At 43.1% G+C, this 27,932-nt stretch overlaps 1 protein-coding gene across 1 annotated transcript; it reads right to left on the bottom strand.

Annotated features, from left to right (window-relative positions):
* Window positions 1-78: 78 nt before the first annotated feature.
* On the bottom strand, window positions 79-26,933 carry LOC311127319 (taperin-like; the record flags this gene model as incomplete). Its single annotated transcript, XM_084159130.1, has 4 exons — window positions 24,764-26,933; window positions 978-1,161; window positions 324-448; window positions 79-141 (listed from the first exon to the last, which is right to left on the bottom strand). Exons 1-4 carry the CDS (start codon window positions 26,846-26,848, stop codon window positions 79-81), a joined length of 2,457 nt encoding a protein of 818 aa, XP_084015256.1. The 5' UTR covers window positions 26,849-26,933.
* Window positions 26,934-27,932: the final 999 nt, after the last annotated feature.

The following is a 27,932-nucleotide window of genomic DNA, read 5'->3' as shown; positions in this document are numbered from 1 at the left end:
TTGTAACTGTGGTTCTGAGTCCAAGCTGCTGGTTCTGGTACTGGAGGGCAGTGGTCATTCCTGTTTGGTCCAGGCAGATCAGAAGTACAGAGCAGGTTCACTGCTGAAATCTGACAGAGAGGAGCTGTCTGCTGGGGTGAGCTGAGATATATATATATATATGGGAATGTAGAGCAGGGTAAGTGTGGAGAGAGAGAGAGAAATGGTTACATTAGTAAATGATGTGCTGCTATGCCATTCTGATACTGTGTAAAAGTAGCCTCACAAAAGTTGAGGTTGATGAATGAATGTGTCACATCATATACTTTAAAAAGTTGTCTCACCATAACTTCCCCTGACATCTGTGTGCGCTGGAAATTAGTGTCCCCCTGGTAAACAGGGTCATCAAGCTTATGTTCCTGCCAGCTGTTAAAATCCACAGTGTGCTTGGGAATGTAACTGGACAGATCTGAAGACATAGGAATGGGGGAAAGCACAATGCAAGTCTGTAGTACATTGGTTATTTATTATGCATTATTTTTTGCATGAGCTCATGTACATGTTGGTTAAAGATTGGCAATAAGCTGTGTAATGAATAACTAATGTAATTATACTGCATGTCTACTGTTTAGTGGTGAGACATTTTATGGGAGAGCAGATAAACGACAGATATGTTTAGTTACAACCCACTGTGTTAGGATGTAATGCTAACTCTGACCAGTAGGTGTCTCCTATGCTACATAAAACAGTAGTTTAGCGCCAAAATACCATGTAGCCATTTCATGATTAGTAATAGGTTGGACGGAATTAATAACTCTCCCCATCCTTATTTTACCCTCCTTACCATTAGAATAGGTTTCATTTAGTCCGTTCGATTACTTTCCCTTTAACCCTTTGTCCTCTTCTCACTCAAATTCCATCCCCTCCCTCTTCCTCTCATTCCATCCGTTTCCTGCTTTCCTTTCCCCCTCCCCCCATTCCCTCTCGTTTTGTCTCACCAGTGCCGTTGCTGGTGTAGCTCGGACGAGGGATGTGGATGCGTCCCACCATGCTGGGCTGATCTTCCTCCTGTCCTCCTTCCTTCCCTTCCCCCTCATCCTCCTCTCCGCTGTCCCACACGCTGCTCTCTGAGGGGTACTCGTAGGTGCTCTGCAGGCTAAACTCTTTGAACGATATCTTCAGCTAATATAGGGGGAACGGAGAAGTCAAGTCAGTCAGTGATTTAAACACTCAAACATAAGACTCAGTGGTGAAATGGTAGGCCTGTTGTTTCCTATGGTTTTCTTAAGGGTTGAGTGCTATGAATTGATCTCATATCAGCACTTTCAATTAGTAAGTGTACCAGAGCGAAAATGTAAGCTTCAGTTTAATTCATGTACAAAGCATGACATCATTAGGCTAACTCAATTATTTGGATTTCCCCTAGCTCTGCTTATCACAATAACCATTTTGTTCCTCAGCACTATAGTACCAGTTCAGTATGATAGTACTGCCACAAAAGATTCAAACCTGCAGAATTAAAATACCACCAGTTTATTGTGCATACTGTACTTTACTCCCCTATGATGACAGAATAGTTATATAACCACATTGAACAATAACAAAGCATTTTGTTTCCTTATTACTGTATCATTAAATGTAATTTGGCTTATCACATGGTCAGGCTGGCCTACTTTGATTGGATGCATTTCAACACCAGCATTATATGGTACGTGTACGTGAACAAAACTGAACTTAGTAGCCTACACAAGCACATTATCTTGATTTATTGGGGTTACCTTAAAGGCACTTGTAATTTATGAGAATCTGTGCATGACCTGTGCGTTTAATTTCCCAGTGTCTGTCTCTAGTATCATAGCACAGGGCAGGTGGCAACCTTGCAGGTGCTGCTGGCATTGTGATTGATGGCTGGAGAGCTCGTTGTACGACATCTCCGTTTGGCAACACCCCAGCACTGTACAAACATGCCACCGTGGGGTGAGACTGTCGCAACATGTTGCAGAACATGACTATCAACTTCATAACAGCTAACCTCAATAGTCTGAAGGCTTAATGAAGCTCAAAACAACGTTGAACTTGAATGTCCAATAAGCTGTGCCAATTAAGCGTACAATGCAGACAGGTACACACACACAGAGTACTGCTGCGTCTCCCAAGAGTCAGCTGATGTTGGTGCTAAGGCTCTGATGTACCTCTCTCCCCTTGGCTCCATCCCCCTCAGTAGGATCTAAATTGGCCCTAATCTCCATCACAAGGCCCAGTCTCAGCCCCTACCCTAGCTCCTTCCCCAGCTCCAACACCAGTCTGGCCTGCTAGAAGTATGGATATAGGGACAAGACAGGGACAAAGTCCCTGGGCTATCAGAGAAACCTAAATGCACACAGGCTAAGTAAGCATTGTGTCAATGCAATCACAAGAAATACAAAATGTTCTCCTCTAGAGACAGAATTCCAAGCTGGAATGAGCTTAGTTCTAAACAGGCCTTCCTTATATAATATGTTCTAATTTAGTCTCATCAAAATGAGAATAGGCTATATCTCATCCATTCAATACCTCAATACTTTCTCAACTTCTCAGCCCTGATGATACTGTCCGCTTTGATCAAACAAAAACCCATTGAGGCGTACTGCCTTATCAACACTGATTTAGAAAGTGCTTTCATTTTAACTTGTGGTCCATTTTTCAGTTCATCATCACAATAAGCATGTGCTTTCAGGGAAGGGAAATGGAATGCATACAACTCTTAATCTAAGCACTATAATTATGGAAATACTTTACAATCAGTTACTACTTTTATCTGCATTCTTTACAATTAAAATTACTCTGAAACCCAAGAAAGATGCAGATATCATATTAGGGACAAAACCAACTTATTTTTTAATCCTGTGATCTATCAAGACAGGGAATTAGTTGTGTGTTTGGCCTGGTCATGGCTGATCCAAAGTGACAGCCATGGCCTTTAAGTGACAAAGACCAAATCAGGAGCACAAATACTAAAGCCATATCACTGGAGCTCCAGCCCCAAAAAGACCATCAGCTTTAGACATCAGCTTTTTTATATGTCTAAAACCCTTGCTCTCTCCCAAGTTCCCTGATCAACTTAATCTCACTAAAGCATTTCACCACGTGGCCCATGTCCGGCTTTAGGAGTCTATCTCCATGCCAGAAGAGTGTATCAATAAATCAGACTAGTCGCAGGGTTAGCTTCCTCTCTGTGTAGATCTGGGCTGAGACGTCAGGGCTGCCCCTCTCTCACTCTCTGCCCACCCGTGGCAATGAAGGCCTGTATTATTGAAGAAGAAGTGATTGCTGTCCTCCTCTCGCTGGGCACTGAGACAGGCCAACAGAGGGCCGATTCAGGCCCCAGGCTCTTCCCATTCACCACTGCACACTTCAGCAGGACAGAGACCACAGAACCGGATTGTCTGAACGCTCTCTCTCTCTCTCTCACTCCAATAACGGGACGATGACACGGAAATGACTCAGCTGAAGAGGATTTGAACATTTGCTGTTGGTTGTTTATGATTTTTTTCCTCAAGAGAGTAGTGGGAGTGTATTAATATGGTGTGTTGAAAAAATGGTGTCTTTGTTTGCAAATCTGTCTGTGCGGGAGAAAAAGTGAGGAACAAAGAGTAACAAAGCGAGAGAGGGAGCGAGACAAAGCGAGAGGGAATTTACATTTTCCAGGCCACCCAGCATGCTGTCCTAGTTTAGTAGAGGGTACAGTGACATGGTGCACATTGAGAGACACACACACAAGCAAGGGTAGAATCTGGTAGAGTTCATCCCAACATTCTGGCAGTGGATTGGAGGTGAGCTCTGCTGTGGAAATTGGGTAGGAGCTACAGCAGCAGTAAGTACAAGATTGCAGGGTTTGGGCATTTCTATTTAAAGGGACCCATGAGCACCAACATGTGAAGTTTGGTGTCAAATGAAAGCGAAAAGTCTATATTTGTTTTAAATTAAGCTATATATACACACACACTACCAGTCAAAAGTTTTAGAATACCTACTCATTCAAAAGTTGTTCTTAATTTTTTTACTATGTTCTACATTGTAGGTCAGTCAATACGGAACATTTCAAGAACTTTGAAAGTTTATTCAAGTGCAGTCGCAAAAACCATCAAGCGCTATGATGAAATTGGCTCTCATGAGGACCGCCACAGGAATGGAAGACCCAGAGTTACCTCTGCTGCAGAGGATAAGTTCATTAGAGTTACCAGCCTCAGAAATTGCAGCCCAAATAAATGCTTCACAGAGTTCAAGTAACAGACACATCTCAACATCAACTGTTCGGAGGAGACTGTGTGAATCAGGCCTCCATGGTCGAATTGCTGCAAAGAAACCACTACTAAAGGACACCAGTAAGAAGAAGAGACTTGCTTGGGCCAAGAAATGTGTCCTTTGGTCTGGAGTCCATATTTGAGATTTTTGGTTCCAACTGCCGTGTCTTTGTGAGATGCAGTGTGGGTGAACGCATGATCTCCGCATGTGTATTTCCCACCGTAAAGCATGGAGGAGGAGATGTTATGGTGTGTGGGTGCTTTGCTGGTGACACAGTCAGTGATTTATTTAGAATTCAAGGCACACTTAACCAGCATGGCTACCACAGCATTCTGCAGCAATACGCCATCCCATCTGGTAAGGGCTTAGTGGGACTGTCATTTGTTTTTCAACAGGACAATGACCCAACACACCTCCAGGCTGTGTAAGGGCTATTTGACCAAGAAGGAGAGTGCTGGAGTACTGCATCAGATGACCTGGCATCCACAATCCCCCGACCTCAACCAAATTGAGATGGTTTGGGATGAGTCAGACCGCAGAGTGAAGGAAAAGCAGCCAACAAGTGCTCAGCATATGTGGGAACTCCTTCAAGACTGTTGGAAAAGCATTCCAGGTGAAGCTGGTTGAGAGAATGCCAAGAGTGTATAAAGCTGTCATCAAGGCAAAGGATGGCTATTTGAAGAATCTCAGTTTCACACTTTCTTGGTTACTACATGATTCCATGTGTTATTTCATAGTTTTGATGTCTTCACTATTATTCTACAATGTAGAAAATAGTAAAAAATTAAGAAAAACCCTGGAATGAGTAGGTGTCCAAACTTTTGACTGGTACTGTATGTGATGTGCAAAATTGAATGCTTCTAACAGATACTTAAAACCTAAATCGATATTGTCATTAACGTGGTTCTTCAATAATTATGCATAATACTTGTTGGATGCGCATTTGGTGTCCAGGCGATTAGTTACTGTGATATTTTCACACATCATCTGATCCAGGAATTTTCAGAATGACAGTCAAGTGATGAACAGCTGTTGTGATGGCGCATTTGATGCAACAACAGCCCAAGTGCTGGAAAAAAAGGTGTCTCATTTGTACGCCGGTGAAGACAGTTGTGCCTGGATCCACATTGGATATAATTATTTACTGTAGCCTAGTGGGCTTATTCACAATATGATCTGGTAATGAAATAACCTGACAAATACATTTTGTTTTCCATGTTAAACCTGCAATTCTAAACAATACAAAGGGCTTGAAAAAGCCTACTTGAACTTGAATTTGGAGCTCAGAAATTCCAGTACTAGAAAAGCCTACCTTAAAAATCTGACATTTTCTCAATTTGGTGCTTGAAAAGTAATTATTGTAGCCAATTTATAACTTCTCCCACTCCCTTATAATTATCCATGATTAAATGTTTTATTCGTTTTGTGAGAGATGTGGCCACTTTCGTTTGTTTCCCACCGCTTCAATTGAAGGGTGTTGTTTTATTTGTCACGTGCTGAATACAACAGGTGTAGACCTTACCGTGAAATGCTTACTTACAAGCCCTTAACAAACAATGCAGTTCATTAAAGAGTTAAGAAAATGTTGTCCGAGGTTGCAACAGTAACCTAGGGGGGCGGGGCTTAGCGAAAGGTCTATTGCATTGGCTACAATGGGAAATATTAGTATTCACAAACCACAGTTGGGTCACCTGCTACTGTCCTCCCTTCCATTGGCATACTGTTATGTTCAGCTCATACCTGTTTTTCTTTCTCTTTTGGTCATCTGGTGGTCAAAGCAGGACTGTGAAAACAGTCTGGACAACCCCTCCCTCTCACTTCCCCTCTCTCCCTCGCTCTCTGCCACTCTCTCCCTCTCTAGTTAATGTCACCTCTTCCGGCTCTTACCGACACCTACCCTCTTTCCAATTACTGTAACAAGTATCCTCACCCACTGAGCAAAGACCGACACTGGACGTCTATGCTCGTTGAAAAGTAGTTGAAATTTGGTCAGTCCGCCCTGGCTGGACCAAACCTGAATCAATTATATACATCTAAGTTTCACAAGTCAGCACAGCCCACATGAAAAAAAGACTACAGTTTACTATATAATACTACAGTACTTACTATACACACTGTAGTATCCCTCGATCATGTGTAGTACTTACTATAGAATGTTGTAGTATACTGTAGTAAATACTACAGTAATGGCCGCAAAAACACTACGCTTTAATTATAGTAAATACTATAGTATTTATTTTGCATATTCCCTGGCCATTCCCATCCCCCATATCACAATTTGTGCCTCCCATTAGTGAGAAACCTACATGCCAAGTATAGACCAAATATTGTTGTGTTCCCTACAGATTATAGAAAAGAGCAGAAGCTCTGAACTATCTGTTCAGACCCCAGTCCTACAGGTTATGTAAAATGTGCTCTTTTAGTATTTCTCCAGTAGGTTTCTTCAAGGAGAAAGCCTCCACTTCTATGTCAAAGATAATAAAACAAAAACACTATAGTAAACACTAAAGTATACTACTGTCTGCAAAAACATGAATTACTATAGTATATACACTACAGTTATTTTACTACAGTATTTGTACTATAGTTAATAATACATGATTTATTACATTTCTATAGAGCTTTTCATAGAATCTCAAAGCTCTTCAAGAGCAAAAAATAAACAAGCAATATTTCATGACAGGTCAACAAATATATGCCAAGTCTTTGAAAGCGGCATCCTCCGAAGATGGAGAGGGTCAGTTCATGGCTTGAGCGTAGGGAACTGGTCAGAGGATGGTAGATGGTGATGATCTTGTAGGAGGGCAAGTCAGGGAACCACGTGACTCTTATAGCTACTGGGCTTCTCCTCTTCCACTCTGTGTAGAACCCACTTGGGTAATGCCTCAGCAGCTCTGGGCGCCAGAAAGCTCACCACACAAAGTTCAGAATAGTAGCCAGTCGTCCTCACTAGGAGCCCTCTGCCTCAGCCCTGTTGTATTTCTCTATCTCCGCTCACACTTCAGGGGACTCCAGATGCATTTCTTTAAACAAAAACATTAACCAGCTAGCTAGCCAAGCCAAAAAGTGTAAACCTGTCAGTCAATCTGCAAATCCGTGGCTCAAAAACACCAGACTTAACTGTAAATACTACAGTATACTACAGTATTCACAAGTGTTTTTCACTACAGTTAATACTACAGTAAAGTCCCCAAAAACACTACAGTGAATACTATAGTATTTATACTATAGTATACTAGTATTTTTTCAAAACAGTAAAGTCAAATTAAAAAGTAGAGTACAGTAGAGTTCAGTACAGTAGAACACACTAGAGTACAGTACAATGTACTGTACATACCTACTGTACTCTGCTGTACTGTACATAGATTGTATCTGATTTGGTCTGGTCTGAACCAACCAAATGTGGTGTTTGGGGGCAGAGCTTATTACAATAATAGCCAGTGTATACTATCATTTCCAAATATGCAAAAGCAGGATATTGCATATTTCTACCTTTGTGTTCAGGATACATCACCATGAAGAGAATGATATTCATATCCATAATTATGCATTTCTGTATAGTACAGATCAGGGACCCATGATGTAATTCCATTACCAAAATAAAACATTTCAAACTCAAGGTGTCATGTCATAACTGACACCCCCTTCTTTCTGCAGACCACTCTGAATCTTTATTCGGAGCAGATATTTAAGAGCATTTGGAAAACATGATCGCATAAAAAACTGGGGAGGATTTTACTGTAATTCGGTTACCAAACTTTGCATTTGCAGTCTGCACAGTTCTTCCAGCAAATATGTTTTTGTTAAGTTTTCTGTGTAAATTGTTCAACATAGTCTTTGTGCATATAGTTGTATGGTTTGTTAAACTCTGAAATCAATGTTTTTTGTTTGGCATACATTTAAAAGTAAAAAATCTGAGTCAATGCATAATTGCATTACTGTGGAATTTCCACATTCTTTATATGTGTATGTGTGGGTTTACATGGGTGTGTTTTGTGATAGGAGGGGAGAAGGGATTGCCTTGTTAATGCCCCTCATTGAGGTGTGGGACAGACTGACCAGATGCCTGATTAAAGCTAATCTCCTGCCAGCCAGTTAATATTAGAATCCTACTACAGTGGAGGAGCCAAGCAGCCACTCGCATACATTATCATATAGAGAGAGGAGATTGAGTGTAACCGGTGTGAAATGGCTAGCTAGTTAGCGGTGCGCGCTATTAGCGTGTCAATCGGTGACGTCACTCGCTCTGAGACCTTGAAGTTGTTGTTGGGGCAAGGAAAGGACCGGAAGCAACACTGTTACATGAGCATGGATTGGAGTTATTCCACTAACATGATGAACAAACCATTGCAAAATAAATTGACATGTTATTCAATCATTTAATCCAAACTGCTCGCGGGCGTCTGCGTAACCAGGCGCTAAAATAGAACTTGCAAGTCCCGCTTCTCCCATCTACTCTTTGGTTTTTAACGAGCATACTAACCCACGTGGGTGAATGAAAGATGAACGATGTTCAAACTCCAGTCCAGTTGGTTGCGGTAATGCACCTTAAAGTTGGTTGCCAACCGCCATATAATATCCACAGAAGAACAAGAAGACAACGAACGAGGAGAGATAAAAATCATTTCAAAAAACTAACTAGGTTCCCCCTTTTAACTGTGGATTAATTGTCGGAGTAGAGAACACACGATTTTGTATGACTCAAAATTGGTAAAAATTCTACAGAAATCCAGATTCAAAAAATTCCCATATGCATTTCAGGTAAAATAACAACCCAATGTTTATCTCCCAGGACAAATAAACTAGCTAAAATGTCCATGAATGTTTCATGTGTCCTCAAATTAATATACACTACATGACCAAAAGTATGTGGACACCTGCTCGTCGAACATCTCATTCCAAAATCATGGGCATTACTATGGCGTTGGTCCCCCCTTTGCTGCTATAACAGCTTCCACTCTTCTGGGATGGGTTTCCACTAGATGTTGGAACATTGCTGCGGGGACTTGCTTCCATTCAGCCACAAGAGCATTAGTGATGTTGGGCGACTAGGCCTGGTTCGCAGTCGGCGTTCCAATTCATCCCAAAGGTGTTTGATGGGGTTGAGGACAGGGCTCTGTGCAGGCAAGTCAAGTTCTTCCACACCGATCTCGACAAACCATTTCTGTATGGACCTCGATTTGTGCACGGGATCTGTATGGACCTCGATTTGTGCACGGGAGCATTGTCATGCTGAAACAGGAAAGGGCCTTCCCCAAACTGTTGCCACAAAGTTGGAAGCACAGAATCATCTAGAATGTCATGTTGTAGCGTTAAGATTTCCCTTCACTGGAACTAAGGGGCCTAGCCCGAACCATGAAAAACAGCCCCAGACCATTATTCCTCCTCCACCAAATTATACAGTTGGCACTATGCATTCGGGCAGGTAGGGTTCTCCTGGCATCCGCCAAACCCAGATTTGTCTGTCAGACTGCCAGGATGGTGAAGCGTGATTCATCACTCAAGAAGAGAACGTGTTTCCACTGCTCCAGAGTCCAATTGTGGCAAGCTTTACACCACTCCAGCCCATGCTTGGCATTCCGCATGTTGATCTTAGGCTTGTGTGCGACTGCTCGGCCTTGGAAACCCATTCTTCATGAAGCTCCTGACGAACAGTTATTGTGCTGACGTTGCTTCCAGAGGCAGTTTGGAACTCGGTAGTGATTGTTGCAACCAAGGATAGACCATTTTTACGCGCTACACACACTTCAGCGGTCCCGTTCTGTGAGCTTGTGTGGCCTACCACTTCGTGGCTGAGCTGTTGTTGCTCCTAGACGTTTCCACTTCACAATAACAGCACTTATAGGGGCAGCTCTAGCAGGGCAGAAATGTGTAGAACTGACTTGTTGGAAAGGAGGCATCCTATGATGGTGCCACGTTGAAAGTCACTCTTCACGCTCTTCAGTAAGGCCATTCTACTGCCAATGTTTGTCTATGGAGATTGCATGGGTGTGTGCTCGACTTGATACCTGTCAGCAACGAGTGTGGCTGAAATAGCCGAATCCACTAATTTGAAGGGGTGTCCATATACTTTTGTATATATAGTGTAGTGTAGTTTGTTCACAGTTTGTTTCGGTATTTTAACCTGCGTGTCATGAATGTGTCTGGTGGAGATAGACAATCAACATGCCCCCCCCCCCACCCCTTACACACAATCACAAACATGTGGGCAGAATCTCTCACAGTTGTGGATGAGTGTGGGTGAGGGAGGCAACATGTGAAATCTCTGTTTACATTGCATGTCTCAAGAGTGTGTGAGTAACTACTCCATAGTGTGCCCTTTGTAGCTATGTGTGGGACCTGTTGGGCTGGAATTAAGGTGTCTCTCCATATGCCATCAGAGGGATTACAATGATATGAAGTTAAAGTGAGTCAGACAGAGGGAGGGAGGAGAGATATTATGAAGTGTTTGTTTTCTGCAGTGTGAGTCTCTTAGATACAGTCAAAGAAAGAGAGAATAAGGAACATGTACAGGTGAGAAAGTCAAATGAATGAAAAAGTGATATTAATTATCCATTACTTAATTACAATGTCAAAGCTAAGGTGAACATACACTGAATGCACAAAACATTAGGAACACCTTCCCAATATTGAGATGCACCCCCTTTTGGCCTCAGAATAGCCTCAATTCGTTGGGGCATGGATTCTACAAAGGTGTCGAAAGCGTTCCACAAGGATGTTGGCCCAGTTCTTAACACACTCAAACCGGTGCGCCTGTCACCTACAGTCGTGGTCAACAGTTTTAAGAATTACACAAGTATTGGTCTTCACAAAGTTTGCTGCTTCAGTGTTTTCAGATATTTTTGTCAGATGTTACTATGGTATACTGAAGTATAATTACAAGCATTCCATAAGTGTCGAAGGCTTTTATTGACAATTATATTAAGTTTATGCAAAGAGTCAATATTTGCAGTGTTGACCCTTCTTTTTCAAGACCTCTACAATCCGCCCTGGCATGCTGTCAATTAACTTCTGGGCCACATTCTGGCTGATGGCAGCCCATTCTTGCATAATCAATGCTTGGAGTTTGTCAGAATTTGTGGGTTTTTGTTTGTCCACCTGCCTCTTCAGGATTGACCACAAGTTCTCAATGGGATTAAGGTCTGGGGAGTTTCCTGGCCATGGACCCAAAATGTCAATGTTTTGTTCCCCGAGCCACTTAGTTATCACTTTTGCCTTATGGCAAGGTGCTCCATCGTGCTGGAAAAGGCATTGTTCGTCACCAAACTGTTCTTGGATGGGTGGGAGAAGTTGCTCTCGGAGGATGTGTTGGTACCATTCTTTATTCATGGCTGTGTTCTTAGGCAGAATTGTGAGTGAGCCCACTCCCTTGGCTGAGAAGCAACCCCACACATGAATGGTCTCAAGATGCTTTACTGTTGGCATGACACAGGACTGATGGTAGCGCTCACCTTGTCTTCTCCGGACAAGCTTTTTTCCGGATGCCCCAAACAATCGGAAAGGGGATTCATCAGAGAAAATGACTCAGCAGTCCAATCCCTGTACCTTTTGCAGAATATCAGTCTGTCCCTGATGTTTTTCCTGGAGAGAAGTGGCTTCCTCGCTGCCCTTCTTGACACCAGGCCATCCTCCAAAAGTATTCGCCTCACTGTGCGTGCAGATGGACTCACACCTGCCTGCTGCCATTCCTGAGCAAGCTCTGCACTGGTGGTGCCCCGATCCCGCAGCTGAATCAACTTTAGGAGACGGTCCTGGTGCTTGCTGGACTTTCTTGGGCGCCCTGAAGCCTTCTTCACAACAATTGAACCTCTCTCCTTGAAGTTCTTGATGATCCGATATATGGTTGATTTAGGTGCAATCTTACTAGCAGCAATATCCTTGCCTGTGAAGCCCTTTTTGTGCAAAGCAATGATGACGGTACGTGTTTCCTTGCAGGTAACCATGGTTAACAGAGGAAGAACAATGATTTAAAGCACCCTCCTTTTAAAGCTTCCAGTCTGTTATTCTAACTCAATCAGCATGACAGAGTGATCTCCAGCCTTGTCCTCGTCAACACTCTCACCTGTGTTAACGAGAGAATCACTGACATGTCGTCAGCTGGTCCTTTTGTGGCAGGGCTGAAATGCAGTGGACATTTTTTGGGGGGATTAAGTTCATTTTCATGGCAAAGAGGGACTTTGCAATTAATTGCAATTAATCTGATCACTCTTCATAACATTCTGGAGTATATGCAAATTGCCATCATAAAAACTGAGGCAGCAGACTTTGTGAAAATTAATATTTGCGTCATTCTCAAAACTTTTGACCACGACTGTACTATCATACTCTGTTCAAAGGCACTTACATATTTTGTCTTGCCCATTCACCCTCTGAATGGCACACATACACAATCCATGTCTCAATTGTTTCAAGGCTTAAAAATCATTCTTTAACCCGTCTCCTCCCCTTAATCTACACGGATTAAAGAGGATTTAACAGGTGACATCAATAAGAGATCATAGCTTTCACCTGGGTTCACCTCGTCAGTCTGTCATGGAAAGAGCAGGTGTTCCTAATGTTTTGTACACTTAGTTTAAGACAGAAGTAAGAGAGAAAGCAAGTGTTGTATATGGACCCCTTCCTTATCCTGGAATCCTAATGGCAATATAGAATGGCTGCGGCTTGCGTTGCCATGGTGACAAGTGCCATGGATAAATGGGAGAGAAATGGGAGAGTGGAGGTGGAGCACGAACAGGCAGTACAGGGCTGAGAGGGAGAACGAGAGAGAGAGAGAGAGAGAGGAAGAGGCATGCTAGTAGACAGACAGACCGTATTGTATATGCTAATTGAAAGAGGGAGAAATAGGGCACAGTGTGTGAGAGAATTAACTGAGTCTGATTAGAACCTTACCACAGAATGCAAGAATAGAATAACCCACAGCAAAGCATGACACTACAGGCACAAATATGATCAGTGAGAAAGACTATCTACAGTACATGCGGTTGGTGCTGTAATTGTCACGGTGGAGTTAGAGGAGAAAGTTAATATCATTTGTTTGTATATAAATAGACAGCACTGAACACACACAGTGTTACATATACAGTCGGGCAACATTATCTACAAGAACACACTGAGAAATAGTGATATTAATAGGTGCTGTTCCATCTGCCCACATGACCTCTCAATACACAGTTCTCTTTTTATACATCTCTGAAACCACCTCCGCATCATTCTATCCATCTGGTTCTCAAACACTTCTCTTTTCCCCTCTCTTTCGATCGCTCTGACACACACACATACACACACACACCAGGCCTGAATTAAACATGACACTGACTCTTTGCTGGCTGAATTCTAATTAGTGACTGGCGGAGCTATACAAATGCCACAGGCTGTATGAGAGCTGTGTGTGTGTGTGTTTGTGTATGTGTGTGTTTTGTGTGTGTGCAATATTTGACTGTGCGTGTGTGTGCCATCATCATGTTGTTGGTATAGTCCAAATAGATACATTTCTCACCCTGCCCGCCCGGGCTCACAGAAGAACCCTACAGCCGGATCACACTCACTGGAAATGTCATGCTTGTCACAGGCGCCGACGAACCGCAAACAGGCCAGAATGAAGCCCCAGTATGAATGGCATATTTACACCTCGGTATGGGTCCGGAGGGAAACACTGGTCTATGCTGCTGCAGTAGATGCACATTAAATACACAGACCTACTGGAGAGGCACAGGCAGGCAAGCGTTTGACAATGGGACACAGTCATGATGAATGTTCCAAGATGCTGAGGAGATAGTGGCTTAAACGATTCATCTAAACCACACTGAGCCTCTTGGGTATGACAAACACAAACAGGCGAACACACAGCGCGTACAGAATCAAGCACACACAGGTACGTACATACAGATACACACTAGACAGAGACAGACAGCTGACAGAAATGCAGACAGAGGCCGACACACACAAAGAGTCAAGGAGGGAGCAAGGAGAGAGGCAAAGAGGGAAGCGCGCAGAAGAAAACGAGGAAGTGATGTAAGAGGAGAGAAGGAGGAAATGTAATGAGGGATGGGGAATGGTAAATAATTAAACCCAATGGACCTTCACACCTGGAGCACACAATAATTGGCCTTCCTGTGTGACAGACACAGTGCATTGGCGTTATTTAAGTATGGACATTTTTCACTTCCCTTACATGACTTTCCCACAACCAATAAAAACCTGAGTTTCTCTTAACATTAGACAGAGGAATATACTATTGTAAACCATGACTGCTGCTAGGATTAACATTTTTCAATTTGAGATATTGCAACTAGGTCTGACCCCAATTAGTCAACTGGTCAATTGTTTGGTCGATAGGCTGTTGGTCGACCAAGATTTTTATTTGTCGAGCAGTAGGTAGCAAATATATATACTTTTAATTATGGCACACGAGACACCTGTCTGATTTCTGCCCATCTCAGTGAACTAATCCATTGCAGAGGCAGCGTGGACGGCACAGTCCAAGAAAAAGGGAATTGTGGCTAAAATGCACGTCTCGCAGCAGAATGTGCTCTCTCCCACCAATTTGTCCACATTCATTGTTTCATAACTTAATTGTGTGAATTGTTTGCCTTGATTGTTAGTGTCTATCAATTCCCCATTACATATATCACCAGTAGTAGCCTACATTTACTTTTAATTCCTAATCTACAATGTTTGTTTGGTTATGGTAATTTCTATTAATGCATTCAATATATTATTTTACCATTCTCATTGTCAAAGTGGACACGTTGTTTGCAGAGCGTACAACCTATGCTACACATGTGAGAAACAAGTTTTGGTTTACTTCATTCCATTTTCGAGTTGTCAATTTAGTACTTGTCTTTTGTTTGGAGCACTACTGTCAATGTTGAGTAAGGACGCTCACCTGATTACACATAGAAGTAGGCCTATAGGCTACCTGGCCTGTGTGCAAATGTAGGTATATAAATGTGCCCAATTGGGAATCTGATAGCATTTCTGATTGGCTTAACACACCACCACTAACGTGCTGTGGAGCTTCTCAAAGTAATGTTTTCTTCACCTCAAACAGCAAGCAAATAAAGTCTGTTTTTACATTCATTGAGAAATACAATAGTTCCTCAATGTATTTGAAAAATCTTTCCAGCTCTCTCCCTTTCAATAACCACTCAGCGTGAAAGGGAAAAATGTAATGCCCTGATCCAGCGGAAACGTCACAAAATAGGTCTACCTGATGAGCTCTTATCCCTTGGGCAAAATAGCCTACAGCTGTGTCTGTCCCGAGCTCACTGGTGTGGGAAACTGAGGGCCCTGAATATTTTATACAATGTTGCAAGTTTGCTAGCACGAGCTTCTGGCTGGACCAAAGTTGATACAATGTTTAATGTTTGTTGCAGACAGGCCAGGCCTATGTGATTTATAGGATATTTATTTTTAAAATCAGGATATCTTTTACCTGCAGGCTGCAATGTTTTTATTTGTTGGCTTTATGTAGGCTATTTTTACATAGTTGGCAATGGCAATAGAAGTTACTTTTTAGGTTTGTATCATTTTAATTTAGATAGAATTTTGATTAACCACATGACAATGATTTTGAGATCCGAAGACGTTATTTTAAATGAAATGAAGCTGTTCCACGAAAATGTGCATATGAAGACCATAACTGCCACACAGATTGGTAGAAATTGAAAGATAAATAAAAGGCCTCCTGTAGCTCAGTTGATAGAGCATAGCACTTGCAACGCCAGGGTTGTGGGTTCGATTCCCACGGGGGGCCAGTATGAAAAATGTATGCACTCACTAACTGTAAGTCGCTCTGGATAAGAGCGTCTGCTAAATGACTAAAATGTAAAAATGTAATAAATGGGCATTCCACATGAGAAAGGTTGCCGACTCCTTGTGTAGCCTATTACCGGCAACTTCAGGAGAGTAATGGCAGAATCTGCAAAGGCCAGCAGAGCAGGAGGAGGATGGTCGTGTCAGGTTGAGGTTTGTCTCTTCTGGTTATCTTGATCTCTGGCTCCCTCTTGAGTCATTTGTGTCTTATTTAATCAAACAGCATCAGACAAGCATATAGTTGATTTTATTAAAACACATAGGGTGTGTCGATATATGGAAAAATACACATTTTTAAATGTTGACCGATTGGTCGAGAGAACAGACAACTTTCGGTCAACCAATATTTTTTTTTGCTGTGGACAGCCCTAATTGAAACTTCATAAAACATAATTTAATATGCTACAAGGACCTTTTTCGAAATACACTAGTAAAAATCAGATCTAGGCCTAGTTCTAGGTAGTTAGTCTAGATGGTCTATTACATTTACATTTAAGTCATTTAGCAGACGCTCTTATCCAGAGCGACTTACAGTTAGGTGAGTGCATACATTCTTTTTTATACTGGCCCCCTGTGGGAATCGAACCCACAACCCTGGCGTTGCAAATGCCATGCTCTACTGAGCTACATCCCTATGCTAGACAGTTTCGATACCTTGCTGATTCATCATATCATCCTACTTCATTCTGGCCTAACTGGCAGTGTAACATCATGGGCCCAAACTACAGCAGCCTTTACTCCTCATCAGGAGTCCCATATCTAGATAACAGGCCCTAAACTCCTGCAGTACTGAGCAGTAAACAGAGAACTGACAGACAGCTGCTGCCTGACAAGCCTGGAAGACAAACAGCAGTTATGAGTGTACTATCAGGCAGCCAACACAGCTGACAGTCACAGGCCCATCCACTCACTTCCTGATGATGATGACATGTGACATGGCCTTCTGCTGAGAGCCAATAATATGACCATTCATCGACAAAGAGGAAGTGAAGGTGCTAAGAGCTAGAGGTGTGAATGGGATTTCTATTTTATGTTTACTGCTCGATAAACAAGGAAATCTGTACAAAAGAGACAAGGATCAAAGCATTTTAAATAAAGGTTATAGGTTATCAGTGATATGTTTGTGGAAAAGGTTCAGGACATGAGAAGGAAGTACATTTGAAAATAGATGAATCCTTGAGGCTGGACTATGACAAGAAAATCTCTACCCCTATGGGTATTTAGGTTCCATTGGGTATTATCAGCTTGTCACAAGCACTTTTTCGTTTGAATCAAGGTTATTTATAAGTTGAATATGGTTGCCTACTTGTAGTCTGGAATGACTGGCATTACTACCACACAACAACAGTACATATGAGAGAACAGCTCAGTCACCAAACCTTTAAATCATCAGCTTGAATGAATAGATCAGTTGTATCAATTACACATTACTCAGCTGAGTAGGGCCAGGCCCAGGCCTTCCACTGAGCAAACACATGGAAATGGCAACATAGAAACGCAGGAAGAACACAAACGGCAGGAATGGTCTCTTCCCGTTCTGTCACGAACACATGGGCCATCTCCTGTTTCCCATAATAACTGGTCACCAACCTCAAAAACAACCAGCCACTCCTCCCCTTTCCATTCCCATCTCTTCCTGCCAGCTCCATCTCTATTCAATGACAGAGAATTGCCATAGACCACAACAAAGAAATACACCAAAAGCTGTTCCAAAAGGTATTGAATGCATTCGGAAAGTATTCAGACCCCTTTACTTTTTCCACATTTTGTTACGTTACAGCCTTTTCCACCCCCTAATCAATCTACACACAATACCCCATAATAACAAACTAAAAATATCACATTTACATAAGTATTCAGACCCTTTACTCAGTACTTTGTTGAAGCACCTTTGGCACCGATTACAGCCTTGAGTCTTCTTGGGTATGACTATACAAGCTTGGCACACCTGTATTTGGGGAGTTTCTCCCATTCTTCTCTGCAGATCCTCTTTGCTCCATTCATCTTGCCCTCGTTCCTGACTAGTCTCCCAGTCCCTGCCGCTGAAAAACAGCATGAAGCTGCCACCACCATGTTTTCACTTTGTCATTATGGGGTATTGTGTGTAGATTCATGAGGAAAATGTCTTATTTAATTGATTTTAGAATAAGGCTGTAACGTTACAAAATGTGGAAAAAGTCTAGGGGTCTGAATACTTTCAGAATGCACTGTATGTTATTACACATTCTGTAACATCTATTATCATTTGGAGAGAATCTAGGCCAATCAAATTATAAATTAATTCTAGGCATGTACCATACTTAAAGGGCTTCCTAGATTAAGTCTTATGCAAATCTACCCTGGTGCTGTGTAAAGGCTCCACTTGACCTATATAACCAACTATCACTCCTTAAAGATAAAATCACAAGCAAAGAGTACAGGAGTAAAGGACAAGCCTGATTATCCAACACATTATCAAAGACAATGAATACAGGATTACAGTATGGCTAGGTGGAAAGAATGTACATGTAAGGGCCTTATTTGAATCCGTCATAATGATTTGAGCACTGCAGAGATTTAACTCCAACATTCTGCTGAATCCCCCCCCCACCCCCACCCACAACAAAATACCAGTACAACCTTCCGAACTGAACCAGCAACCGTGGCCAATAAATGAGGGAGTGGTAGTTATTTTTTTCTGAAACATAAGAACCTAGTAGGCGGCGATACACTGGGTTCAAGTTCCGCTCTCTTGTCATATTGATGTGTTTGAAAAACTTTGCATTCGGCAAGCTCCTCTTAAAATGGATTTGAATGGGTAAAAGAGCATTCAAAAAACCCATCCCAAATGCTGAAAAGGAAACTAAACTCAGCTAGGCTAGTTTCACACAGAACCATAGCCAAAGAACTTCACACAAATTCCATAGGCCTACCCTTGATGCTTTTGTAATTGCTGCCTTGCCCTAGCTTTAATACCAGAGGAACCTTGGCCGTGGTGAAATGATGACCGGGAGGAGAAGCATGCATGTACATACAACAAAGGCGAGGGAATTTGGTGAGCCCAAACATAGCACGCCTAATGAATTCAATAGAGTTCAGAAGACAAAAACACTGATTGCTTCTGAGGGGCCTGGCCTCATTACTGCCTGTGTTCTCTGTCTTCTGGCCAGGGACAAACACAGTGACACACAACATGCTCAACCTGCTTGAGTGTGACAGGAGCTGTGGTTGAAAGGGGTGAAGACAGGAGACTGGTAATACCTAGAGACCAAAGAATTAGGATATGACAGAGACAGTGCTGCACTGCCAAGTATGTAGCCTAGAGCTCAGGAAAATGCCAATAAACACTGATCTCCATCTGGGGAGAGTTAAAATCGAATTCAAAATTTAAAGGTAAAGGAGTATCTTGATTAATGGATGGAATTGATCCCAATCCTGGCCACAAAAACACATCTCCATGCTGCAAACCGTGTTGAAGGCTGGTGCTAAAATCAGCAGCTTCTGCCTCCCCTGTTCAATCTTAATACTAAATATGCATTAAATCCTGTAGAGCAGGGGTCATCAACTAGATTCAGCCGACGGGCCGTTTTCTTTCTTGAGCGGATGGTCGGGGGGCCGGAACATAATTATAAATAATTTGTACTCTGCAAATTGATGCTAGAAGCGCAAATAATATTGTATTTCACAAAAACAATCATTTCAAACCTTGATTACATTGGTGCACGATCACATAAGTCTCTCTATTTATGAGTGGAAATACTTTTTACCTAAATAAAAATAATTTTGAGGTCAATTCCTAATGTTTTTTATGTAAATATATATATATATACACATTTGGCTCAGAAAATGTTTGGGGGGGGCCAAATAAAATTGAATTTGGCCTGCGGGCTGCCAGTTGACAATCCCTGCTGTAGAGTTAGTAGAATTTCATGTTGAATATCCTACATTTTAGCAACAGCATTCGGAATGTATTCAGACCCTTTCCTTTTTCCACATTTTACGTTACAGCCTTACTCTAAAATTGATTAAATTATGTATTTTCCTCATCAATCTACACACAATACTCGAAAACAGGTTTTTAGAAATGTTTGCTAATTTATAATTTTTTTAAACCAGAAATACCTTACTTACATAAGTATTCAGACCCTTTGCTATGAGACTCGAAATTGAGCTCAGGTGCATCCTGTTTCCATTGATCATCCTTGAGATGTTTCTACAACTTGATTGGAGTCCACCTGTGGTAAATTCAATTGATTGGACATGATTTGGAAAGGCACATACCTGTCTATATGAGGTCCCACAGTTGACAGTGCATGTCAGAGCAAAAAACAAGAAATTAGGTCAAAGGAATTGTTTGTAGAGCTCCGAGACAGGATTGTGTCGAGGCACAGATCTGGGGAAGAGTACCAAAACATTTCTGCAGCATTAAAAGGTCCCCAAGAACACAGTGGCCTCCATCATTCTTAAATGGAAGAAGTTTGGAATCACCAAGACTCTTCCTAGAGTTGGCCGCCTGGCCAAACTGAGCAATCGGGGGAGAAGGGCCTTGGTCAAGGAGGTGACCAAGAACCCGATGGTCACTCTGACAGAGCCCCAGAGTTCCTCTGTGGAGATGGGAGAACCTTCCAGAAGGACAACCATCTCTGCAGCACTCCACCAATCAGGCCTTTAAGGTAGAGTGGCCAGACGGAAGCCACTCCTCAGTAAAAGGGACATGACAGCCCACTTGGAGTTTGCCAAAAGGCACCTAAAGGACTTTCAGACCATGAGAAACAAAATGTTTTGATCTGATGAAACCAAGATTGAACTCTTTGGCCTGAATGTCAAGCGTCATGTCTGGAGGAATCCTGGCACCATCCCTATGGTGATGCATGGTGGTGGCAGCATCATGCCGTGGGGATGCTTTTCAGCGGCAGGGACTGGGAGACTAGTCAGGATCGAGGGAAAGATGAACGGAGCAAAGTACAGAGAGATCCTTGATGAAAACCTGCTCCAGAGCACTCAGGACCTCAGACTGGGGCGAAGGTTCACCTTCCAACAGGACAATGACCCTAAGCACACAGCCAAGACAATGCAAGAGTGGCTTCGGGACAAGTCTCTGAATGTCCGACTTGAACCCGATCTGAAAATAGCTGTGCAGCGACACTCACCATCCAACCTGACAGAGCTTGAGAGGATCTGCAGAGAAGAATGGGAGAAACTCCCCAAATACAGGTGTGCCAAGCTTGTAGCGTCATACCCAAAATGACTCGAGGCTGTAATCGCTTCCAAAGGTGCTTCAACAAAGTACTGAGTAAAGGGTCTGAATACTTATGTAAATGTTATTATTATTATTATTTTTTATTTATATACATTTGCAAACATTTCTAAAAACCAGTTTTTGCTTTGTCATTATGGGGTATTGTGTGTAGATTGATGAGGGGGAAAAAACAATTTAATCCATTTTAGAATAAGGCTGTAACGTAACAAAATGTGGAACAAGTCAAGTGGTCTGAATACTTCCCGAAGGCACTGTATATTGTTTTTTCCCTTTCTTCTTTGGGACAGATAGACAGGGTTGTTTGGAATGAGGCCTTACATGAACCTGTGTGTAATGAAAGGCCTAGACACCACCCGAGGACAGATAAAACAGGCCTACTTAGACCAGGGTCCTGTGGTGAACATGACTAATAGAAGACCTGTTCAGTCCCATAACTTCAACTGGTGAGAGTCTGGGACTAACCAACTCAAGTCAGGTTTTCCAAGCCAAATCCTGGGGATCAAGTAACAGCTTGATCAGATCAGTATGCTTTAAGCAAAGACTAACCCAATAAAGCACTGACTAGGAAATAAATAACATACTTTTGCAGGACAGTGGTCCAAAACACTGCAAAATAAAAGTGCCACCCAAACACGCAAACAAACAATATAATCTACTGAGGTGTGACGTAATGAGATGGGCTGATAAGCAGACTTAAATTAGAAGCTTAGCCTAGTCCACTCCATAGACATTAAAACCAGCTAATAGTGATAGCTCCAACATCATCCACGTATTTCTATGGAAAACTCCCTATGGCGCATGAAGTATTTGAATTTGAAGTGCGCCATATTGCTGAATGGCACTCAAAAAAAAAATCTACAAAATGATAAGGATTAGGGCTGACCCCATTTAGTCGATTGATTGGCTGATAGGCTGTTGGTTAACCAAGATTTCTTTAGTCGAGAAGTAGCAACAACAACAAAAAAGCATGGTGTACAAGACACTTGTCTGATTGGCTCCTGTCTGAGTGGACTGATCCATTGTCGAGGCCGTGGGGATGGCACAGTCCATCAGTCTAAGACGTGCTACTGAAATTGTATTTGGTTATATTATGTGAGAACAATGGTGCAACACAAATAAAAATCGTATTATTTTATAACAAATGTGCTTTCTCCCGCGTTGGATAGTGGTCGCTGTTCGCGGTTCTGAAACATCAGTGGGCTGTTGAATTGGCACCTTTTACTAGACCATGTTGCTATGTGCATATTAGCAAAGTTAACCAGCATATTGGTGTTGAGAACAATGCGGCGAAGGCAGCAGCAGAGTTAGGAGAAGAAAGGAAGAGGAGAGAGGAAACCAACTTAATTAGGTCTATAATCAATAGCCTAACTGTTAAATGTGCCAGATCCTGCTTCTGTTGCCTGTAAGTGTTTGGTTGATAGCCTACTGATTCCGTGAGCACCAAGTCTAACGCAACAATTTCACAAAATCGTCTGTTTTTAATCTTTGCTATGCTGTAATAACGGCTTTGCACTTTTTTTCGTTAGACCAGCCTCTGGTATTATTTATTTAGTGTTGTTTACACTGTTCCAAATTGTCAGAAAAAAATATATTTATAATAATAACAACCCTCCTTTATCATTGATCTCTTTCTTATTATTACTATTATGATCATCATTATAATAATAAGTCATGTCATTATCATTAGTAGGCTTAAGTATAGCAGCCTTGTATAACCACCATCGAGCTGTAGGCTTAAGAGCACATCCTGTTTAGTCTTAATACCGTAACTTACTTAGGCCTATATTTCAATACTAATATAGGCTACTGTATCAATCAATCATTTATTTGTTCATGTCATCACACAGCATACGAGTCACTCATGATGTGAAATGCAATCAAGCATTTTAGTTTTAAAATAAAATAACAAAGCGACCATTGAATAATTAAGTGTAAACAATAAATAGGCCTAAACCGTTCACGAATGAATGCGACTATTGCAGCAAAGACTAAAAACAAAGGCTTTACAATTAAAAAAAAATATATTATTATTATTATTATTATTACTACTACTATTATTATTATTACAACAACAGACTCTCTGGTACGCTTATCATTGATTTAGTGTTGTTTACATTGTTTCAAACAGTCAGAAAAATTATATTGTAATCTAACAGCACCTGTTTGGCACACATAATATGCACACAGCGCTTGCTCCATACCTTATTTTTCTTGATCTCCAGTATTCTACACATCTGACTTCCCCTTTACCTCCTGCGCAACCAGTAAACATTCCCCCGTTTCGAGTTTATTTGTCACGTCCTCTGCATCCATTTTGTTGTCACGTGTTACGTTGTTCAGAGTTTGTTATAACCAATTTATTGATGTGATTATGATATGCTATAGGTCAGGCCCTATTGGTCACGTGCATGCGAAGCATACATGTGTCACGTAAACAGAGCAAGGGTTGAGGGAATAGAGAATGTTTTTCCTAAACAAATTATGGATTTCGGTACCATAACTTTTCGGTCAGAAATGGGTGTAATTATGTTGCAGCTTCAGAAACACGGACAGTACTTTACACACTGATGTTCTGTGGTGGTCGCTGCAGCAGGGAGGAGAGAGAGACAACGGATGCTAGTCACACAGTCACTCGCTGTCTTTTTTTTAACACAGCGCCGCAAGTCTGAGCCAGGCAGCACAATCAAATCAATTGATTGTGGACTCCCTCTAGTCACTGGTGTGTCTTAATTATTTCATCAAACAGCATCAGACAAGCTCAGTGCATATAGCTGATTTGATTAAAACACATAGGGATGTGTCTATATATGGAAAAATACACGTTTTAAAATTGGTCGACCAAGATTTTATTTTGTCGGGGACAGCCCTACTAAGGATCATGGTGAAAGTGGCCGTAACTAGCAAAGGATCATGGTCGATATAGTTGTTTTCATCCTGCCTGAGAGTCAACCTTAATGTCTATGGCATGAGGGCGCGAGCAGGTGGTCCTGTGTGACGACAAATGTAGTAGTCAGAATGGATCACTATTTAATTAAATATCTTGATTTGTGGAGAACTTTAAAATAATTCATTGTGGGGATCGAACTTGATCATAATAAACAAAATTAGAGCGCAAAACGGCAGTCTAGAAACGTTCTGGTGATAGTCTTTCTAGGGCAGACCAGGTTGCTATGCAGTAGCCGACCAGCAGAGCTCGTGACTTCACGCTCCAGACCGGACACTGGGGGCCTGGTCCACTCATATGCATAGTCTCATAAACACAATTTGTTTAATTATACTAAATGACAAAGCACAAATGGATATTGAAAACAAGGAGGGCTACATTTTCACTGTAAAAAGGGCTCTGAAGATGTTTACTTAATGTGCAACAGGAATCAGGACTATGAATCTTGCTATACTGTATTCAAACAGCATGTGAAGTACCACCAGATGGGCATCGTGTCTCACCTTCTTGCCAGTGGAACCTGTCTTGATGAGGCAGGAGCGTCCCAGGGACTGGTACCCACCGATGACCTCGATCTCCTCCACGGCAGGGTAGCGCTTCTTCAGCAGGGAACCCAGCTGGGCGTAGGGGGCCTGTGGTGGCATGGGGGGGGTCTGGGCCCCTCCGGAGGACTCCTGAGGCTCTGGAGAGCCAGGCTGAGGCTCTGACTTACGTTTAGGCACCACAGTGAATGTATTCCCCTTCCGTCCATGCACCACTGGAGTGGGACTGGGGGCGACGGGCTGCAAGGGGTCCACATCTATGTCATCTATGTTGGTGACAGGTAGCTGGTCAGCAGGGGCTTCCTCTGGAGGTGGCGACTGGACAGAGGGAACTGGGGAGGGTGCAGGGGATGGACAGGAGGGGGGCATGGTGGCGGTGGGTGGAGGTGGGTCTGGTTTGGTTGGCCTGGCTGCCCTCACCTCCTCTTTCCTCTTGGAGGCTGCTGGGGTGGGTGGAGGGGTGATGGGGGTTGGCACTCCTGGAGTGGGCATCTCTGCCACTCTCTGAGAAGGAGGAGACTTGATGGGGCTGGAGGGGGCCGTGCTGCCCGGGGAGGAGGCTGCTCCGTGGCGTTTGGGGAAGACGGTGAAGGAGTTGCGGGACTGGAGGCGCAGGTTGGCAAGGGCACGGGCCTGGATGTTCCCGGCAGGCAGCAGGGAGAGGTCAGGGCGGGGCGAGGGGCGGATCTCGAACCCTGGCGAGGGGGGAGACATCGGGGGGGTGGTGGGGCTGGCAGGGGACTCGGCACGGGCACAGCGGGTATCCGGAGAGCATGGCACCTTGGATTTGGGGGGCACCTCTGTGCTCTCCCAATCTCTCTCTCGGAAAGGCTTGGTCTGGGGACCCTCTGCCTCCTCTCTAGGGTTGACCACCACACTGCGTCCCCCACTCACTTCAAAACGCTGACGGTAGGAAGACACTGACTGAGGGGGTCCGGCAGAGCGCAGGGTGCTGTCAGGCTCATCAAGAGGGGGCTGTGGATTTGGTTTGGAAGACTGGGAGCTCTGGAAGACTGAGGATGATGACTGTGTGTTGCCTAGGGTGCGGACTGGTGAGCTAGGCTGGTCGTGTAATTTGTATTTTGGCACCAGATCTGGCTGTGGCTTGGATCGTTGTCTTGGCCTGCTTGAACTGGTCTCCAAGTCCAGTAGGTTCTCTGTGCTGCGAGACTTGGGTTGCAGTTTTCCATAGTTGCTGTCAAATTTCTGCAGCATGCGGCTCACCCTGCCCTGACCCACTCCTGTCTCAAATGTGCCCTCATGACAAGGACGACCCAGCGTGCTCAAGTTCTCCTCGCTCCTGCTTAGTGTGGTGTCATAAATGACCACCTCCTTTGCCCTTATCTCAGTCACCCCACCTGCTCTCCTGTCCAAGAGGTCATTGAGGGAGCTGTAACTGCTCACCCCATTCTGCTGCAGATAAGACCCACTTTTTATTCCACTGGCCTCCGGAAAGTAATCCGGATCGGATTCTATGATAATGATATTCTCAGCTCGTATAGTCCGAATTCCGGGAACACTGCCATACAATTCCAGTATGTGCTGAACAGGACGAATGGCACACTCCCTGTCCAGTCGTTTCTTTCGCTCCTTCTCCAGTTTGATGAAGGGGTTCTCCTGCAACGGGCCTAGACTGTCCTGCAGAACCAGGCTTTCCTGTCCCTCTCCATCCCTTACCGTTTTCTCCGAGTCATAAGGTTCGGTGGCAGTCCAGGGATCTTTGTTTGTTTTCACCGGCGAGAGCTCTGGGGAGGTGGGGGAGCTGCCCCGCTTGCCTGCAAAGTGCTGGCTCGCTGGAGTGATGGTGTAGTTCCGAGCTGAATTAGTGCTGGTTTCATTGTCTTTTTTGGAGGCGCTGCTGTTTCCCGTTACTTCGCCATTAACCCGCGATGAGCTCGCGCTAGGGCAAGGCTCAGCTGCTCCTGCTCCAGACCCGCCACCCTTTGCTTTCCTCCGCTCCAGAATCTCTCGTTTCCAGGCCGGCATCGTCGGGCTCTCCTGCCCAGCCTCCTGGCGGAGAACACGGACTTCTCCTCCACCAGACATTGTGGGGAAAAATGTAATGTATCCGGGATTTGGGAGATGGTGTTCCCCGACTGGGCCAGAAAGCTTTATGTCGCTGTACCTGCAGCGCGGATTATCGCATTTACACATACATCCCCACGGTATCTTTCCGTCTTTCTACGTTCTTCCTCCTCAGTCTGCGACTCCTGCCCCGCCCTCCGCACCTGTAAATCTATAACGTCATCCTTCAGTCTTCAGAACTACGCCCCAAAAAGCAACCTCATTTGGTGATATCGATTTGGAATACACCCCCTTTTCACACAGAGCACCACCCACCAAGGGAAATCCCTCCTCTTTCTATTGTTGAGTAACTAAAGAGGGACTGTCAGTCAAGGAAACTCAGCTCAGCCCCCCTTTTGCGGTTTAACCCCTTCAGTGAATAAATTGAAATATTTTATCGACCCCTCAATTGTTTGTTTTTTAATTCATGACCTAAACATGGAAGGTATACCATTAAATGGTTTTAACAGATTAAAGCCAATTCAAAGATTGTGTGTGGAGCAGAGGAAATTGTCGACCATCCGTGCCCGTGTATGATGTCACTCGTTTGTTACGCTAGGTGTAGACTTTGCTGTCAGCAAAGCATCCTATGGAATATCGACCTATGAAGAAGTTAGAGCTATTCGTAGGAGATCTATTCAGCAGGAGGGTCGATGATACCGCCAGACAAATAATCCTGCTGAGATAAATATATTAGAAAATAAATTAGACGGTATTACAGAGGTCTATTCTGGGTAGGCTATAACTATTGTTCTTCATCAAAAATTTATCAATGCACTGTCACCACGAGCTGTGAATCCCAATGAGCCACTTGACATATAGACACTGAAGAAAACAGTGTGTTCTATGGAGCAGTCTAAGTTAGTCATAAATTGTGTAATAGAATGATTTGTAAAATTCATCCTATATGCAATGTTGGAAATATATATATATTAAAATCTGGGTTGTGCCGAGAACGAAACAAACAGACAGAGGGTGCAGTTACATATTTAAAACTGTATTCTGTATTGGATATGCTCTTTGGTCCTTGCTGTTGCCTTGCCAGCACTCTAAATAAAATTGTGTT

Source organism: Coregonus lavaretus (assembly GCF_964263955.1).
Source record: "Coregonus lavaretus genome assembly, chromosome: 4".
NCBI classification, from domain to species: Eukaryota; Metazoa; Chordata; class Actinopteri; order Salmoniformes; family Salmonidae; genus Coregonus; species Coregonus lavaretus.
Note: the sequence above shows the minus strand (reverse complement) of the source record. Positions and strands in the feature narration are given on the sequence as shown.